Source organism: Castor canadensis, chromosome 12 (assembly GCF_047511655.1).
Source record: "Castor canadensis chromosome 12, mCasCan1.hap1v2, whole genome shotgun sequence".
Taxonomy (NCBI): domain Eukaryota; kingdom Metazoa; phylum Chordata; class Mammalia; order Rodentia; family Castoridae; genus Castor; species Castor canadensis.
In genome coordinates this window covers 120,714,944-120,733,029 of record NC_133397.1, presented here as the reverse complement: position 1 = coordinate 120,733,029, position 18,086 = coordinate 120,714,944, and the positions used below count along the sequence as shown (strand labels likewise).

The 18,086-nt window shown below is 33.2% G+C and overlaps 1 protein-coding gene across 2 annotated transcripts in view; it reads right to left on the bottom strand.

The window, feature by feature from the left end:
- The window catches only part of Col11a1 (collagen type XI alpha 1 chain), a 197,516-nt gene that overhangs the window by 132,898 nt on the left and 46,532 nt on the right, over positions 1–18,086 (bottom strand). The window contains exons 5-9 of one of the 2 annotated variants that reach the window (XM_074050884.1): positions 10,779–10,907; positions 4,081–4,233; positions 3,799–3,891; positions 1,239–1,493; positions 578–640 (exon numbers count right to left, since the gene is read on the bottom strand). In XM_074050884.1, coding sequence (XP_073906985.1) covers positions 578–640; positions 1,239–1,493; positions 3,799–3,891; positions 4,081–4,233; positions 10,779–10,907 — 693 coding nt within the window. Of the gene's footprint in view, positions 1–577; positions 641–1,238; positions 1,494–3,798; positions 3,892–4,080; positions 4,234–4,496; positions 4,614–10,778; positions 10,908–18,086 lie in introns of both variants that reach the window. The other variant, XM_074050883.1, reaches the window with a different exon arrangement.

Genomic DNA, 18,086 nt, shown 5'->3' with positions numbered 1-18,086 from the left:
ATCACATGTACTAATAACATTAATCTAAATTTTTAAAAATTTACTTGGGAGTGAATTAGAGCTTTATTTAAAGTAGAAGAAAAGGAAGTAAGTTTAAAAATATTCATATATTATTACTAAACAAGGTATAATTTGGGTCTGAAATAATTACTACATCAAATAACGTATTTCTTATTATGGCATCATATGCCTTAAAGGAAAAAGTCATGATATTGAAAATTGGAAGAACTAAAGTCAAGCTGTATTTCAACCACCAAATATTTGAAACCTTGGAAAAATTACTTCAAACATTTAGATCTCAGCTTGCTTTGTTGAAAAATGAAATAACTAGACTAAAAATATTTCAGCCATCTTCAAATTCTAAATTTCCATCCCTCATAATTTTTTGATTTACTGAAATTGAATTTACCAGAAAGGACACTACTGACTTCCTTATTTGTGGCACATTATAAAAATTTGGAATCAGGATATTCAATGTTAATGAATGAAAATACATGATGATTTAAGGAGGTGGTGGTTCATAATATAAACTAAACATTTGTACCAATCTTTCAAATGTATTCATATCACTACTTACAGGTTCAACCACAGCTGGCTCTCCTTTCTGTCCTTTTTCTCCATATGCACCATGGCCATTTATCTGTTGAGTAAAAAACCCAAATTACTTCAAGCAAACACAGTCACTTTCAATACTTTTAAAGAAGGAAATTAACCATCTAGATGTATTTTAAACAACCTATTAAATATGTGCATTTTAAAATAGAAACTTACTAATTATGTCAATAGTGTAAATGAACATTAATAATGAAGAGTAAAATGATATTGAACAGTTGCTTCTTTAAAATGTAGACTGTTAAAGACAATTATTATTCTAAGACATTAAGAAGTGTCATCAAATTAGATTTAATAAAATAAACTAAAAATCAGAAATCAGACTCACTAGTAAGAACAATAACGACCATGTTTTAATCTTAATGATGAAAATCGTGGGTATGGTTTTACTCAACATTATACTGTCAAAAAGATTCAGGTAGAGTGGTCTAAGATACAACTCCTAAGGTTCCCACTGAGAAGATCTATCAAGGTGGTTTAAGAGTGCTGAGTATTCACAATTGGTATAAAAACTCAACCTACATTTTAAATCTGAAAAGATACCAAGATGAATGTGAAAACATCCCCAAAACAAGACACACATTGACACAGAGCATATGTGTCACATACAGACACATGTGACTTACGCTTGTTTCTGTGAAATCAGTTTCTGCTGGTACACCTGGACCAAACTCTTCATTAGGGGGGCTTGTTGGCTTATCTTCATATTCTTTATATTCATAAAAATCATATTCGCCTAAATCTCCATCTACCAGAAGATCAGAGTCCCTGCCGTCTACTTCTTTGTTTTCATACAGTGTATCCTCGGAATTTCTCCTCTGAGGGTCATAATCCTCTCCAGTTAGATATTCTTCAGTAAAAACTTCTTCAACTGGATTTGGCTATCAATGTAAGTTGCGAGGAATCGGAGAATATGAAGTTTATTGTTAATAAAGCAAGGTAAGCATTTGTAATTATAGCTCGATGGCATGTGACCAGAAGAGATCTTATTTCTACTCAAGCAAGACTGAAGGCCTAGAAAGGATGCCTTTCACTCTCATTGAAAGAAATACACTTGTACATTGCTATATACAAAGGAGTATTGCTTTCAAAGTACTTTTCCCAATAAACTGCAAATATTCACATGGTGTCATCATGTATATTTGCTTCCACTGGAAAAAAATTGTTAGTGAATTCAAAATTTACTTCATAGTTTAAGATTTGAATAATTAAAATATGCATATCACTAAAGATTTGCTTAATTTTCAAATCTCACAGAATATCATTGTCAAGTACAATTGCTACAAGGATACGTCACATGAGTTTAATACTCGGTCTCAAAATATTAACACTGGTATAAATTCAGATTTATCACTGCAATGATTATAAATAATATTTTGTATATAGAGAAGCAGTATTACTCCAGAGTTCTTTAAAGTAAATTAAATATAAATTGTAGTTTTCAAAATTTAAGATGCTGAAATAGAAAATATTATACAATCTCATAAAGAGCAGAGAACAGATTAGGCATGGTGGAGATGTCTAAAATCCCAGCTACTCAGGAAGAGGAGACAGAAAAATAATGGTTCAAGGCCAGTTTGGGCAAAATGTCAGCATTACCATGTCTCCAAAACAAGTAAAGTATGTTGGCACATGATTGTAATCCCAGCAATTTGAGGATCATGGTCTGAGATCAGCCAGGGCAAAAACACAAGGCCCTATCTCAATAAAACACTAAACGCAAAAGGATGGTGCATGTGGAGGAGCAGCTGTCTAGCCACACACAAGGACCTGAGTTCAAGACCCAGTACCAAACACATATAAAAATGGTAAAGAGTAACATCAGAAGTAAATTTCTTATCAATCATACTTTCTTAGATATATAGAAAATAATCCTAGTATGATTTGATTTTTCATAAAAATTGCTAATAATATAAATGTGAAATTGTATTTGTTGTGTAAGTCTTATGACTTGTGACTCCGATAAGGTTCATTTTAACAATTTATCTTGTAGTTTTTTGAATTTCAATTCTAAATCGCTTGTTTCCTTAATTCCTTAATATATATGATATATGAATATATATGATAGAATATTATAGGTACTCTATAGAGTAATATTATACAACTAAGTATGCTTTTACAAAATTGTGTGAACCAAAATATGCGGGTAACTGATTTAGCAATTGCTAAGTAAAAGAAAATGTTCAATAATTATAATATTTTTGTACTCTCGGACAAGGAATACATATTCTGTAAAGAGGTTGAATATTACCTAAGGTAAGAATATTATGTGTTCACAGTTCTGAACTAAAAGAACTGTATGAATGTGAGTAGGAAAACCAACATTGTGGGTGAAGGTATTCTCTATGAGAAAATGATTAACTGCAAACTGTTCAAACTTAAAATCCATTCCACCCTAAATATTTATTATTCTAAATTATGTATATGCATGTAAGTACTATTGAATTTATTTGTCTCATTGGGATGTACTTTTATATAAATGTCAAATAAGTAAATTACTCACGTATTCCTTATACTCATTTTCTGATAAATTCTAGAGAACCTATGTCAAATATTTAACAAAGTTAAACCAGATGATATACTGATTTTTATTCATGGTCAGAATGTGTGAAATTAAGTTCAGAGAGAATGGTTTGTGCCTATCTGCATTTAAACATTTTCATAGAAAATAATGGAATGGTGAAGATACATGATTTTAACCATAACTAACATTATGTTCTTAACAAGTTAGAAAATGTAAATAGGTGTTAAGATCGAGTAAGACTACAGTTATTCAAAATGCTTGCTGTTGTTAAAATGCATGATTATTGGTCAGATGGAATAAAATTCCAATTGTATCAGTTGATACAATTTTCACTTCAGAGGATTCTTTCAGAAGAGACATGTTGTGAACACTCTTTGTTATGACACATTGAAAAGCTTGCTCAATCAAAGGATCGATCAGGAAATGATATCAGAAAATTGAGTTTGCCCAAGTTAGCAAAGAATTATGCAAAACCTGAATTGACATTGATTTTAAGTGAGGAGATTTTAGTAACAGTGAACCGCTACTGTTTCTCTTACTTTAGTAAGAGAACAAAAAACATTGAATGTTTCAGAGATTATGGATTCTCCCAGAGAGAAGCGTATCAAAGTACACTGCACATTTTTAAAAGTTGCTCTGTGATTTGAATCTGCATGTATTACCTCATTGGACCCAGATACACGTCTAGGAGCTTCTGTCTGGTAGCTTTCCATTGTTCCATAGTTGTATTCTTGAAAATCATCAACAATATTTGCCTAATGATAAATTCAGGAGAAAAACAATTAGTAAAGGTGTAAGGTGACCCCACATACATTAAAATTATGATTTAACTGGGTTGCGGTATTAGCCAAATGAGAATGCATCTACTGGGTTATGTCTAGGACTCATCATCAGAGATCTTCCAGCTTGTCTAGGACAGATCTTGATTGCTTAGGCTTTGCTACCTTTACCCCTACTTTGGCTTTTGCTGTTGCTTGATAACTTTTCTTCTTCTTGGATGCAAATTTTTCAGATTTGGGGGGTGTAAGCTTTTTGGACTTTTCCTTTGAGTAAGTGGCCACTGTTCTCATCTTCTTTTTGAAATTGGATTTCTTTTTCTGTAAAAACGTGATGACAGATGGAATGGAAAACATAAATAAAGTGAGAGGGAAAACAAAGAGCATGGATGAAAGGAAAGATAAGCAAAAGTAAAATGGGCAGCATTCCTTCAGGACAGCTACAACTGTCAAATAAAAATCCTTGTTATTATCTCACAGGAAAAACATGAGTGAAAGGTTTATGGTAAGTGAGGGACAGTCAACACAAGGAGCCACAGGAAGACAAAGAGCAGGACATCACATACAAGGACGCCACTTTTTACCTCTGTTTGGGCTATTGCCTCCTCAGTTACAGGGGGTCCCTCTGTTACACTCTCAGCCTCTTTATACTCTGTTTCCCCATACTCATAATCATATTCGATTATGTCCTCTGGTGCATACTACATTGCAAAGGGAAAAACATCAGGCAATTTTGTTAGTTGCAAGTAATACCATTAACAAAGTAGGAATCGTCTTCTTAACGTTTACCTGGAGTAAATGTTAAGAGACAGGGAAATACTTTCACTTACAAGTTATCTTGTGTTATGTAGAAGTATACCATCTTATACAGTGTAGAATAACACAGAAAATGACAAAGCAGAGTTTCTAAGAACAGACGGGTTAGGATTGTGAGAAAAATAAAAGTTCTGAATAATGATTCAAACTTTTAATTATTGAATATTAATTTGAATATAGCATGTCCTTGGACATAGCTATTGAATATTCACATTAGCTGTGATTTCTAAAGAGTGCTATGGAAATTTCCTCCACAAGAATTTGACAGCGATAGGTATACTTTATATTAAACAATGTTTAAAAATAATAAGAATAGTCTTCTTTATATCTACTTTGTAGGAAAGAGGAAAGAAGATGAAATAATTCTATATTATGTTCTAAAGACTATTTAACCAATAGAAAAATAAGATTAAAATTTATTGTGAAATCTTTCATTTCCCATAGACTGATTGAAGATAAAAATGAACACAAAATGCTTATGAAGCATTAAAAGTTTCAAAATTAAAACATTATTTTAATCTTTGAAATTATTGATTTTTCCCTACTGAAGAAAAGAGGATACCTCATCAGTAGGTATCTTAAACTATTTAGCCCAAGTTCACATTGCACAATATTATTTTATCCTAGATTCTTCTGTGTTAAAGAATTTAATAGGACATTGATAGGAAGAGATGAAGGACTTTATATATTGAACGCTGAAGAAAATAATGTATTCACCTCCAAAACTAAATATCTTTGTGAAAATTTTATTTTTCAATTAAGAATATACATATTCTCAAATGTATTAATACTTTTTGTTAATCAAAATCACTGCAAACACACTAAGGTCATACATATGTTAAACTCTAAAACATATATATATATACACACATATATGTATATGCCATAGGCAACCTGTTTCCCACTAGATTTCCAATTCCTTTAAATCTGTCAGCAAGATAACCTTTGACTACAAATATTTTAGAAAAATGTGATCACAGTGTCTTCTAATGAGCCCTATTAGACATGGAAATGCAGATGAGTGAAAATTTCACGGACAGATAATGAGACATGTCCAAACAGATCCCATGACAATTTGTACATTTGCATTTGAGTAAAACACTCTCACTAGAATGAATGTTTCTGACTGATTCAGCTAAAGGTTACTGAAATATAAGCAAAAACATTCCATTAGTGTTCTTCATGATTGCCAAAACTTCAACTTGATAAAATTAATAATTTTTAAGTCCATTTTCAATGAATATGTATGGAAATCAGCTCAACAAATATTCTTATTGGAGTGTACATAGAATTTGGCAAAACAGAAAAATGTATGTAGATAACACATTTTTTTTTGTATTTTTACATACATTTCCAAGCAGAATAAAGTGTCTACAATTTCTAGGAAATTTATTGCAATAATTATTAATATCATTGCATGAATAAAATATTAAGGAACAAAGTTTGCTACATATTAAGTAGACATTAGTGGAGACTGAATATTATCTAATGAGTCATTTTCCTCTAGTTATAGTCAATCATGCTGGAAAAGGAAATATTCAACTTCTATAACTACTAGTTGCTAGCTTGATGGTGCCAGGCATTGAGGTACATGCCTGAAATCCCAGAATTCATGAGACTGAGGCAGGAAGGTGGCAAGTTTTAGTTCAGTCTGGGCTACACTACACAGTGAGACTTTCTATAAAAAAAAAAGACATATTTTCCAATATATTTTATGTTCTATTGTTTTAAACTTATACAGACTCTTCAGAATCATGTGTATCTAAAATGAATTGCAAAAACAAAAAGCAGAAAATATTTGCCAGCTATACATCAGGGAATTTAAGAAACTAAACTCTTCCAAAATCAATGAACCAATTAAGAAATGGGCAGCTGAACTAAACAGAACTTTCTCAAAAGAAATAATTCAAATGGCCAAAAAACACATGAAAAAATGCTGACCATCTCTGGCCATAAAGGAAATGCAAATCATAACCACACTAAGATGTCATCTCACCACTGTTAGAATAGCTATCATCAAAAACACCAACAACATGTGTTGGCAAGGATGTGGGGAAAAAGGAACCCTGGTACACTGCTGGTGGGAATGCAAGCTGGTGCAACCACTCTGGAAAAAAATTTGGAGGCTTCTTAAAAATCTAAACATAGATCTGCCATAAGATCCAGTAATCCCACTCCTGGGGATATACCCAAAGGAATGCAACACAGGTTACACTGAAGGCATCTGCACACCCATGTTTATTGCAGCACTATTCACAATAGCCAAGATATGGAAACAGCCAAGATGACCCACCACTGACGAATGGATCAAGAAAATGTGGTACTTGTACACAGTGGAATTTTACTCAGCCATGAAGAAGAATGAAATCTTATCATTTGCAAGTAAATGGATGGAACTGGAGAACATTCTGAGCGAGGTTAGCCAGGCTCAGAAGACCAAAAATCACATGTTCTCCCTCAGATACTGACTTTAGATCTAGGGCAAATGCAGCAATGTGGTTGGACTTGGGTCACATGACAAAGGGAGAACACATATGGGGATAGGTAGAAAACCCAAAACATGAAAGCATTTGATGTCCCCACTCCAGAAGAACTAATACAGAAACCTTAAAGCAACAGAGGTCAACACGAGATGGGGATCAGGAAGCAGTGAAAAGATCAGTTAGAAATGAATCAACTTGGTTTGTAACACATTTGTACATGAAAGCAATGCTAGGAATCTCTCTGTTTAGCTATCCTTAACTCAACTAGCAAAACGCTTTGTCTTTCTTATTATTGCTTATGTATTCTCTTCAACAAAATTAGAGATAAGGGCAGAACAGTTCTGGCTGGAAGCTGGGGGAGGAGGAGGGTGGGGGAGGGAGGCTGTGAGGGAGAAATGACCCAAACAATGTATGTACATGTGAATCAATGAATAATAATAATAAAAAAAAGCAGAAAAGACATACAGGGCAAATTTTGCTCACAGACAATATAAAGGTATTTTTTTATGGGACTGGGGTTTGAACTCAGAGCTTCACGCTTGCAAAGCAGGTGCTTTATCACTTGAACCACTCCTCCAGTACAGTTTGGTCTGGTTATTTTGGAGATGGTGGTCTCACCAACTATTTGCCCAGGCTGGTCTGGAACCTCACTCCTCCTGAACTCAGCTTCCCAAGTAGCTAGGACTACAGACATGAATCACCAATGCCAAGTCAAACATGTATTTCAATTAAAGCCTGGTATTCAGGGTTGTATCTTTAAATTTGAATCAATTTGCTTTTTCTTTTGTAGGAGGAAACCACTTCTAACCTCCATTGGAACTCATTCCAAATGAAGGACTATCAAATGGTTTTTGTAAATTGGAAATAATATCATGTTCATCTAACTGAGCACTAACACACATCTTTTTTCAGAGTTCACTCAGGAGTCAATAAGAATTGCTGCTCATAGCTCCATATAGCTTTACCTACCCATAACAACTTTTTTTTTAAAGATATCTGAACACTTAGGTCATTCCTGTACTGCATGAAGGCTTACAACATTGGGAGTAGGACTACTTCTTCCTAATCACTATGGAATTATGAGGATGACTTGCAAATAGGTAGAGAAGGAAGAACTAGTTGTAATCAATGAATGCAATTGATCACAAGAAGATGTAGAGATGTGATGATTTCAACTTTGACCTGTGAGTAGTTAAGCAGAAATCATGTGATGAGAAAAGATCTTCTGGAAACGTCATAAATTTTGTCCCTACTTAGTTCATTAGAAAAATAATGGCATCCATAAAATTTTGTGCTATTTTCCTTTCATAAATATATATATTCCATATATAGACATATTCCATATATCTACATACATATGTGGAATTGTATTATGTGTGATACATTATGAAGGAACCATATACATATTTAATATCTAATTTCTTAGGAGAAGATAATTTAACTTGATAAGACTATCCCCAAACTATCATATTTTAAATCTTAGTTACTATTTTACTTAAATGGTATCTTGTAAATCAACTAGAATTAAAATTTGATGATATCACTAAGTTGAAACCCATCAACAGTATATACTCCTCACTTCCTGAGGATGATGTAATGTGCCACGCACACAACCATTTGAATTCCAAGAATGAGATACAGTATGCTATTTAGACACACTAACTGAACAAATATACAAGTTGCAAACAGCATATTTGGGTACGTTTATAAGAATGCAACATCATAAATTTATTAATGGGATATTAAGGAACACAGAGTACAATGTGTATGACTGATGCTGTACATTGTACTTTGTGTTTTTATTCACTGACCAATAAATGTACATTACTATTTTGTTTAGATAGACTACTAAAATATTAATTATTCAAATGCATATTTGTATATTAAAATATATTAAGGTCACAGTTCAAAATTAACATAAAGACTACTTGCTACTTTGATTAAACTAGCTTCTTAAATTCTATTACAGAATATTTATCTTATTATTGAAGTATCGATGTAATATAGGTTAGAGAAAAAAGTGAGAGCTTATTCTTGTTGAAAAAAATCAAACTTTTCACTGAGACACATTCAATATAGAAACCGGTAACAATGTAATTTATTATTGCATTACTCAACCAGATTTTCTTGCAGTTTCTATTACACCAGTGTGTTATTTTTCTCATCAAATGTTTCTAGCAAAAGGGAGATTGAGATCTCATAGCATGTTAAATATACATTTCAACAACCAAAATAGAAAAAGGAAAGCTTCCTTTTAAATGAACTTAAGAAGTTGCATAAAAATTATCCTAATTTAAAATAAATTAGCAGAACTGACATAATAACAATAAAAATGTAGAAACAAAACACCTCGAGGTGACATATTAAAAATGCATACCTTGTCTGTCTTCCAAAAAGAGACCCTTATCTGTTGCTAAAAAGAATAAACCTTATTTTTCTTAAGAATTGAGTAATAAAAATCTCATCAACTTGAACTTATACACTAAATACTATACATTTGACAACCCATCAGATACAAGAACAAAACCTGATGAGTATTTCATGCTTATCACCTTGGAATTTGCAGAAAACACATTTAGTGAATCATGAGGAAATAAAAAAGAATGGAACCCTTGAGAATCATGAAATAGGCAAACAAAATATCCAGGTAGTTTTTCTTTGCTCTTTCATATTTGCCTTCCTGTTAGCTTCTTAAGACTTTACCCTGTTTTTAAAAAACATTAATAATAAATCATGGAAAAGATTAGTGCAACAGAATTCACTATCATTCCTTTAAAAGTAAGTATTGTCAAGAATATATTTTATGAATTTAAATTGTAAAATCAAACTTTTATTATATCAGAAATAACAAATTAAAAATATGATTTTTAACTATTCTAAATAGTTAAAGCACAAAAGGTATTACCTAATAGTGTATTTTAAAAGAAAGGAAGATATCTGAGTTATTTTTAGAACAGTTTTCTTGTTCTCAAACATCTGGCCTTCTTCTAAAATTTAAAACTCTGTATCTTGAGAAAGAAATCCAAAGCCATAGTATTTCTCCCAATGAAAACATAAATCCCTTCCTGTTTCTAGCTTTTTAAGTTCTTTAAGATAAATGGAAAGGATGGAAGGGAGGGAGGGACAGGAGGAAGAGAGAAAACCCCAAACTCTAATTATTAAATACAACCTGAAGATTTTAGCATGGTTCTTGCACAATTTTCTCATCTGCATGAACTGTCAAAGATGTGGAGAAGTGACAATTTCAACAGAAGATACATTACCCCTATCTTGAAACTGTGTTAACTATTTAAATGTAAAGGACAGAAACACAACTTTTAGAAATTAACCCCTCAACACACACGCAACACACAATGTACATACACAAGCGACATATCTCTCTTTCTAATAAATTAAGCAAAGATATGCTTAAACAAAAGGAAAAAATATCAAATATCTTTGAATCACTCTCGAAAGATTAGAAGACCTTTGAATATAAAATGTACTTTCATAGCAATCAGTCCGCCAACTGCATGCTCTGTCCCTATCACTGAAACAAGAGACCCTGCCCTGTCTTCGGCTCCTCACCTCATCTGTCTGAGGCTCCTGTGCCTGGGCAGATTTCGGTGCTGAAGAGTCACAGTCTGGACTGTAATGTTCACAGTAGTCATATGCAGCCTTGGGGTCACCTGTGATCAAGAACTGCTGGATGTCTCCCTGCAAAGAAAGAAACACACAACTGTAGTCAGCATACTGAAATACTCATATTTACAGCAAGATTTGTCCAAGTCAGTATGTGGTTTATTTTTAAATATCTGAAGAAGAAAGATCATTTACTAATATTTCAGTATAATGACTAGTCTTATCAGATAGAAAGTTTCACTTAGTTTACAAATCAACTACAAATAGTAAGTTGTTCTGTGCATTTTTTTATTCAGGAAATCAATGGCATATTCATCCACTTACTAAATTCAATTTAGTGCCTTTCCACTTTGCATAGCAAAAGACAAAAGAAATGTAAGTAAAAGTAATTGTACCTCCAATTTTACCTAATTGTTACTGTTAGCTATATTTGTGTGAGAATTTTTAAGCAAAAAACAAAAATACGTGCTGAGCTAGGAAATCAGTATCAAAAAAAAATTTTTTTTGCTTACCAAAATAAGTGAGCAAAGCAAACACAAAAAAAATCCCAATTTTAAATACAAAATCATGAGTTTGTTGCATTTTTATTAAGGACAAAAGAGGACCTGAGCATACATTAAAAATCTCTTATCTTAAAATCTGTATAATTTTCATACACCGACAAATGTTAGAAATACTTGAAACAACAGGATTATCGGAATAGTCTTAATTTCAGGAACTTTTGGAAACTATGAGCAATCTATTTCCACATGGGTCGATTTCAATACAAAACTAGTTTGATGTAACTCTCTGGATCCTACCCATATAAATTTTAGAAATATAGCCTGGTCCAGAAGATGTAGGCTCCGACAACTGTCTAACTTGGAGATTCAAGTCCCTTCAAGTTTCAGCATATAAATCCTATTTGTAACTCCAGATTGCATTTTAAATAATTTAAAAATCAATTCAGCTTTACATGCATCTTTTCAATTACAGTTTTTTTTTAGGACCCGATGAAGCTATAGGCACTAAATTACAAAAATCTCCAAAACTGAAGACTAAGAAGGAATTTATAGCATAGTCTACCCCAACACCCAACTATTCATTAACAAATGTTTCCTGAGAAAGTAATATGAATAAAATATTAAACATAGTATTAGGGGTATAAAAACATAAATATTATTATAATCTCCGCTGAGCATATAAATTTCGTGTTCTTTGGATATATACCTAGTAGTAGAATGGCTGGTAGTTCTATTTTTAATTTTTTGAGGCACCTCCATACTTTTTCACATAATGGCTGTATTAATTTATGTTTCAACCAAGCATAGAACGGTTTCCTTTTCTTTACATCCTTACAAGCACTTCCTATCTTTTGTGTTTTTGATAATAGCCATTCTAACTGGAATGCTATGATATCATTCTTTTGATTTGCATTACTCTATGGTTAGTCATGAGATATTTTACATAACTTTTAGTTATTTGTATTTCTTTCAAGAAATTTTTATTCATATATTTTGCTTATGTTATAATCCCATTATTATTATTAACAAACTATGTACTTAAAATGAGCTAATATCCAAGTATATTCATAATTTCTCATTTAATATGTTTGTTTTTTTAACTCTTTCATTATTGTTGTACTGGAGGTACATTGTAACATTTATAAAAGTTCTTATGATATATCATAGTTGAAGCCACCCTCTCCATTGTTGCGAAAGCTCAGTATTTGTGCATTGTCCTGGAAAATTTCTACTGTGCGTTTGTTTTCCCTTGCAGGTGATATAATCTCCTATTCTGTTGCCTGTTACGTAAATCTAAAATTTTTGGTTTGCTTTTGTAAAGTTTTGTTTTTGTAAAGTTATTTATTTATTTATTCATTTATTTAGGCTGTACTGAGGCTTGAACTCAGGGTGTCATGCTTACTCAGCAGGTGTTCCACCATGTGAGCTTCTACTACAGCCCAAAGCTGATCATTTCAAATGACAGCTCTGGAAATCAGGTTCTGTTTTCTCCTGTCCCTGGGCCTGGTGTTGCTTCTGTTTGTAGTTCATGTTGTCTGTTGCTCATTTGTAAGTCTCTATTCCTCGCGGCCATGCCACTGGTATCTCCTGTTGCTTAGGTTAATGATTTGCAAATGATTGGTCAGTGATTGCCTTTACTATTTTGAGTCTTCAAGTATCCCAAGAGGCTCTCCCATGTATTGCAGCACATCTTACAGACCCTCACGGTTGACAACTGTACCTTACTTAGGCTTCTCTTCCTGCTCAGCTACATGTGGACTATTAGGTTCTCTCACTTATTAACTAACTTATTCACTCGCTCAAAAAGTTCTTTAAAAGTAAATATATATGGAAGTACGCTCAGGTTATACCCAAATAAAGAAACACCTATTTTAGTTTCCAGTGAAATATGAAATACAGCAAACACAGTAAACACCTACCAAAGAAGTGCATGATGTATAGTGGTCATACTATTTATTATCCATACTTCCAACCTAAAATTGTGCTTTCGTATGACATGGCACAATATAGACAATTGACCTTATCTGGTCAATTTATCTAACTGTTTTTTAAAATTTTTTAACATTTTTGTAAATATATAGGTGAGTATTATTTCCAATTGTAACAGTGAATCTAAGCAGGCACAAATAAATGAAGACAAGTTCTTAGTTTAGAAAAATAGTGTTTCTCAAACACCAACTAACCGACTTAAACCACTGAGTAGCCACACCTGAATTTGCTAAGAAATAATAAGAAATAACCACAAAAAAATCAAAGAGAAACTTGTATACACAGTTCTTCATGCTACTGCTGAAGTAAAAATGGACATCGCTGAGTACAATCAGTGTATGATTGAGTAAGGGTATCACTGATGGTTCAATTAGAAATTCTACAGAAGTACAATTCTAGAATTCCATACTTAATTGTACAGGAATTATCATGAACCTAGTGAAGGCACTGCTGAAACACCAAAAAGTTGCCAGGTGGATGACAGTGGCTCACACATTGTAATCCTAGCTACTTGGGAAGCTAAAATCAGAAGGTAAACAGTTTGAGGACAGCACAGGCAGGAAGGCTGCAGAGCCCCATTTCAATCAACAGCTCAGCTGTGGCACATACCATCTTTCCAAGCAACACAGAAGACTGAAATTGGGTAGACTGAGCAACAAAGTTTGTGAGACTCTATTTTAACAGGAAAAACACTGGGCATGATGCCCATGCCTGTCAACCAAGCCACAAAGGGGAGCATAAAATAGAAGGTTTGGCCTGGGCAAAAAGCAAGACCCTATCTCTAAAATAATCATAGCAAAAAAGGGCTCAGGGCATGGCTTAAGCAGAACACCTACCTCACAAGGGTGAAGCCCTGAGTTCAAACCCGAGTAACACACACAAAAATAAGTTGCCTGCTTTATATGTAGATTTCATTTTTAAAATTCTACATTTTTGAGAGCAATATTGTTTCTCTACTTACCATTTTTTACAAGGTATTTGAATTCACTAAATGGAGTACTGCCAACTTTTCCACTATAAATTCTTATTTCAGGTGTTTAATAGTTAGCTATAAAATATATTACTGGAAAGAAATTGGAAAATTCAGTTAAAAAAAAACAGTACTCTTTTCCAGAAACTATTTTATGGTATTTTGTATTAACATATGCCATGCTGTGAGACTGTCTATAAATAAACAACAGTATCATGACAGGTAGAATAAGCTGCAAATATTTAGATTTGACAGTGTTATAAAAATTTCCACATCTGGAAAAAGATGAAATTACCAAAAATTGGCATCTGTAGCACACAAGACATGAGGAAGGCATCCTTACTCCCTAACAACATACACAGCCAAGATTAGAGTTGATGAAATTCCCCTGACCTACAGCTGGGTTTTAATCGGTCCACACTATAGTATTTTTCTGTAGACTGTATGCATCTATAGGAGGAGAGCAAAGTGAATGGAAGAAAGCTTAATAGACTTTGTGTAGACAGATGGAAATCACACGCATCACAAAAGACCCTCACTACATTGTCTATCAATGACAAGAGTGTGTGAATATTAATGTATATTTCTCTCCAAACAAAAAGATAACGCACATGTGTTAAAACTTTTCTCTTTTACTTTTTGTTTCTTGGGTTTTTATTTTGATTTACAAACACATGTATATGTAATAGTCCCTGTAAGGTCTAGCTATTTCTACTTTCTGTGCTATGAAGGGGATTACATAATGTTCTATAAAATACACAAGTAAAAACCAATTGAGATTTTCTGCATGTAAAGAATCATATCTATTAAAAGTGTGTGGTACACAAAACTGGGCTAATGTGTGTCAGTATTAAGAATCTGGGTTTTTAGATTCCACTTCTTTTCTTATGTGAAGCCAATGGCACTTTGAAGCCAGTTCCTAGTCTGAGCATCCTCTAAATTATATGGCACAGCAGTTGAGTCTAGAGAATCAGCAACAGAAATGCAGGCTTTGGTGAGCTGTCATATTCAACTCATCTAATCAAATGATATGGCATGTGGATGGAACATAGATTTTAATCTATGGAACACAGATTAAGAACAATAGGGAAACAGGATTAAGACAGAAAAGCATAGTAAATTTCTGAAGCACAACACTATACAACAAATTCAAAAAAGTACACATAGGTTGCATAACTGAAAGGGAAGACCTACGTATGCTAACAATGAGGAGGGAGTTGGGAAGTGGAAGTTATCTTTTATAAAAAAGTTAAACTAGGCAAGGAGTAAGGAACCGATTTAAGGAAAGTCTTGTGTACGAATTGAATCCTGAAAGTTATGGAGTGCCATTCGAGGGCTTTAAACAATGGAATAAGTTGATAAGTGTTCTATTTTAATAAAATCACTTTGAGAGCAAAGAGGAGGATGACTTGGATGAAGCCACTATAGAAACAGGGGAAAATCAGTCAGGAATCCATTCAATAAAGACTTGAGAATTGAAACCATACCAGTGGTAACAGGAGTGGAGCAAGAGAGATTACACAGAGTAGAGAGGTGACGTGTGGAATCATGGAAGTAAAGAAAGAGAGGACTAAAAATATATTTACTCAGATAAGAAAAATAAAAAAAAAGAACAAGGAGGAGGAAGAGAATAAATAAAAGGAAAGAAAAGAGAAGAGGAGAGAAAAGGAAATGAAAGGAAAGAGGAAAGAAAAGGGAAGGAAAGGAAGATGAAAGGGGTATGGGGAAGGGAGAAGAAGAGTAAAAAGAAGAGCAAAGAAAAACATAAGAGGAAAAGATTTGGGCGAAGACCACTTAAGAGTGCAAAGTAGAATAAGTTCAATTTTTGTTTAAGAAATAAACTTCATTTTGTGGCTTTCTCTACCTGCAGACTGTTAGATTATTCACTGAAGACAAATCAATTTCCAACAATCAGTAGAAAACTTCTCTCTAATCCGACAGCCTGTATCTCCTTCTATAGCAACTTTACACCCATTTTTTCACTGCTAATGAAGGACTAGATGATCCTGTCTAGACGGAGTTCTGTGGGGTGAATTTTCTCCCCAAAGTTCACTTGCTAAAACCCTAATGCCACAGCTCAGGTTGTGACTGTTCGGAGACAAGGCCGTTCAAGAGATATCTCAGGTTAAATAAAGTCATTGTAGTGACTGGGACTTGTTGCAATCTGACTGATGTCTGTTAAAAAGAGATTAGGACACAGACAGGCACAGACCAGATGAAAACTGAGAAAGAAGAAAACCATTTGCAAGTCAAGCTACTAGGCCTCAGAAGAACTCTGACAACACCTTGGTCTTGGACTTTGAGCCTGCAGAGCTGTAAGAAAGTTTCTGTTATTTAAACTGTCCAGTCTGCATTAATATGGACTTAATGCAATTAATGGCCTTAGAAAACCAATACAGATTGGTTATTATATTACAATATTACACATATTATGTATGCATGTAAGTATGTATTTGTTTATTTGTCTTGGAGACACTGGGTTTAAACTCAAGACTTGATAGGCAGGCACTTAAACCATGATGCAGGCTCTTTTTGCATTAGTTGTTTTACAAGTAGAGTCTCACTTTTTGTCTGGGGCAAGCCTTAGACCATGATCCTCCAATTTATGCCTCCCATGTAGCTGAGATCACAGGGTGACCACCATCTCAACCTGTTTGTTGAGATGAGGTCTCACTAAATTTTTGTCCAGGTTAGCTTTGAACTGCAATCTTCCCAGCTCTGCTCATGGAATTACAAGTGTGGCCACCACAGCAAACCAAGTATCTTTATAACATACCAAAGGGCACTGAAAAAAACAAACAAGCAAAGAAAAGCAGATTTCTGCTTATTTATAAAAAAAAAAGTGATAACTTACTATTTTCAGGGTCTGTACAGATAGATACAGCAGATATAATGGTTTATGTATTTTAACAAATAATTAGAACTCAGAGTAATTGAGTTTTATACCTGATGGTATCACTTGAATCCCTCAGTCCATTGAACATAAAAAGTAAGAATAGTGAGAAAGTATTTGACTCTATAAATAAAAACAGAAGAAATGAATTTTTAACTACATTTACCAGAAGTTTTAAATAACTTCATCAAATTGTTATGCTAGAATTGATATAGAGTTTAAGTAACTATTTGTATGATACTTTTAAAAAATATTTTGAGGCTGGTGGAATGGTCCAAGTGGTAGAGTGCCTGCCTAGCAAGTGTGAGGCCCTGAGTTCAAACCTCAGTACTGCCCTCAAAACAACCAGAAAATTAAATATGTCTTCATTATGCTAGTGAGGAGCTAGGACAATTCTTGGTTGTATCATTAATTTTATATTACTAAAGTTATGATAATTTATTTCATGTAAATGATGAAAAGGATAAAAAGGCAGAAAAAAGTATTCCCACACTTGCATTATTTGATTATTTGTATACTTGTATATACACATATGTATATAAGAATGGCATTTGTTTGTATTTTTCAGTTCATTTTACTGTGTTAATATAAATCATCACTAAACAACACTCATTTCCTTCTTGATTTAAGAAAAATCTTTTGTAAAAATTTAAGTTATAGATCTGAAAAATATACTGAGTGTATTCTTAGATTATAAAAGGATTCTCCATTTCAAAGTTTCTTTAAGCAATTAACATTTAAAATGTCATTGCAGTTTGATCCCCCTTTCAAAATAAATTAAACTGACACTCACTACAAATACCTTTTGTCTAAAAGAATATAATTGCAAACAGTATTTCAAACTAAAAGATTAAAAAACAAAATGGAAATCATTTTCAGTCTTGTTTTCTTTAAGCCAT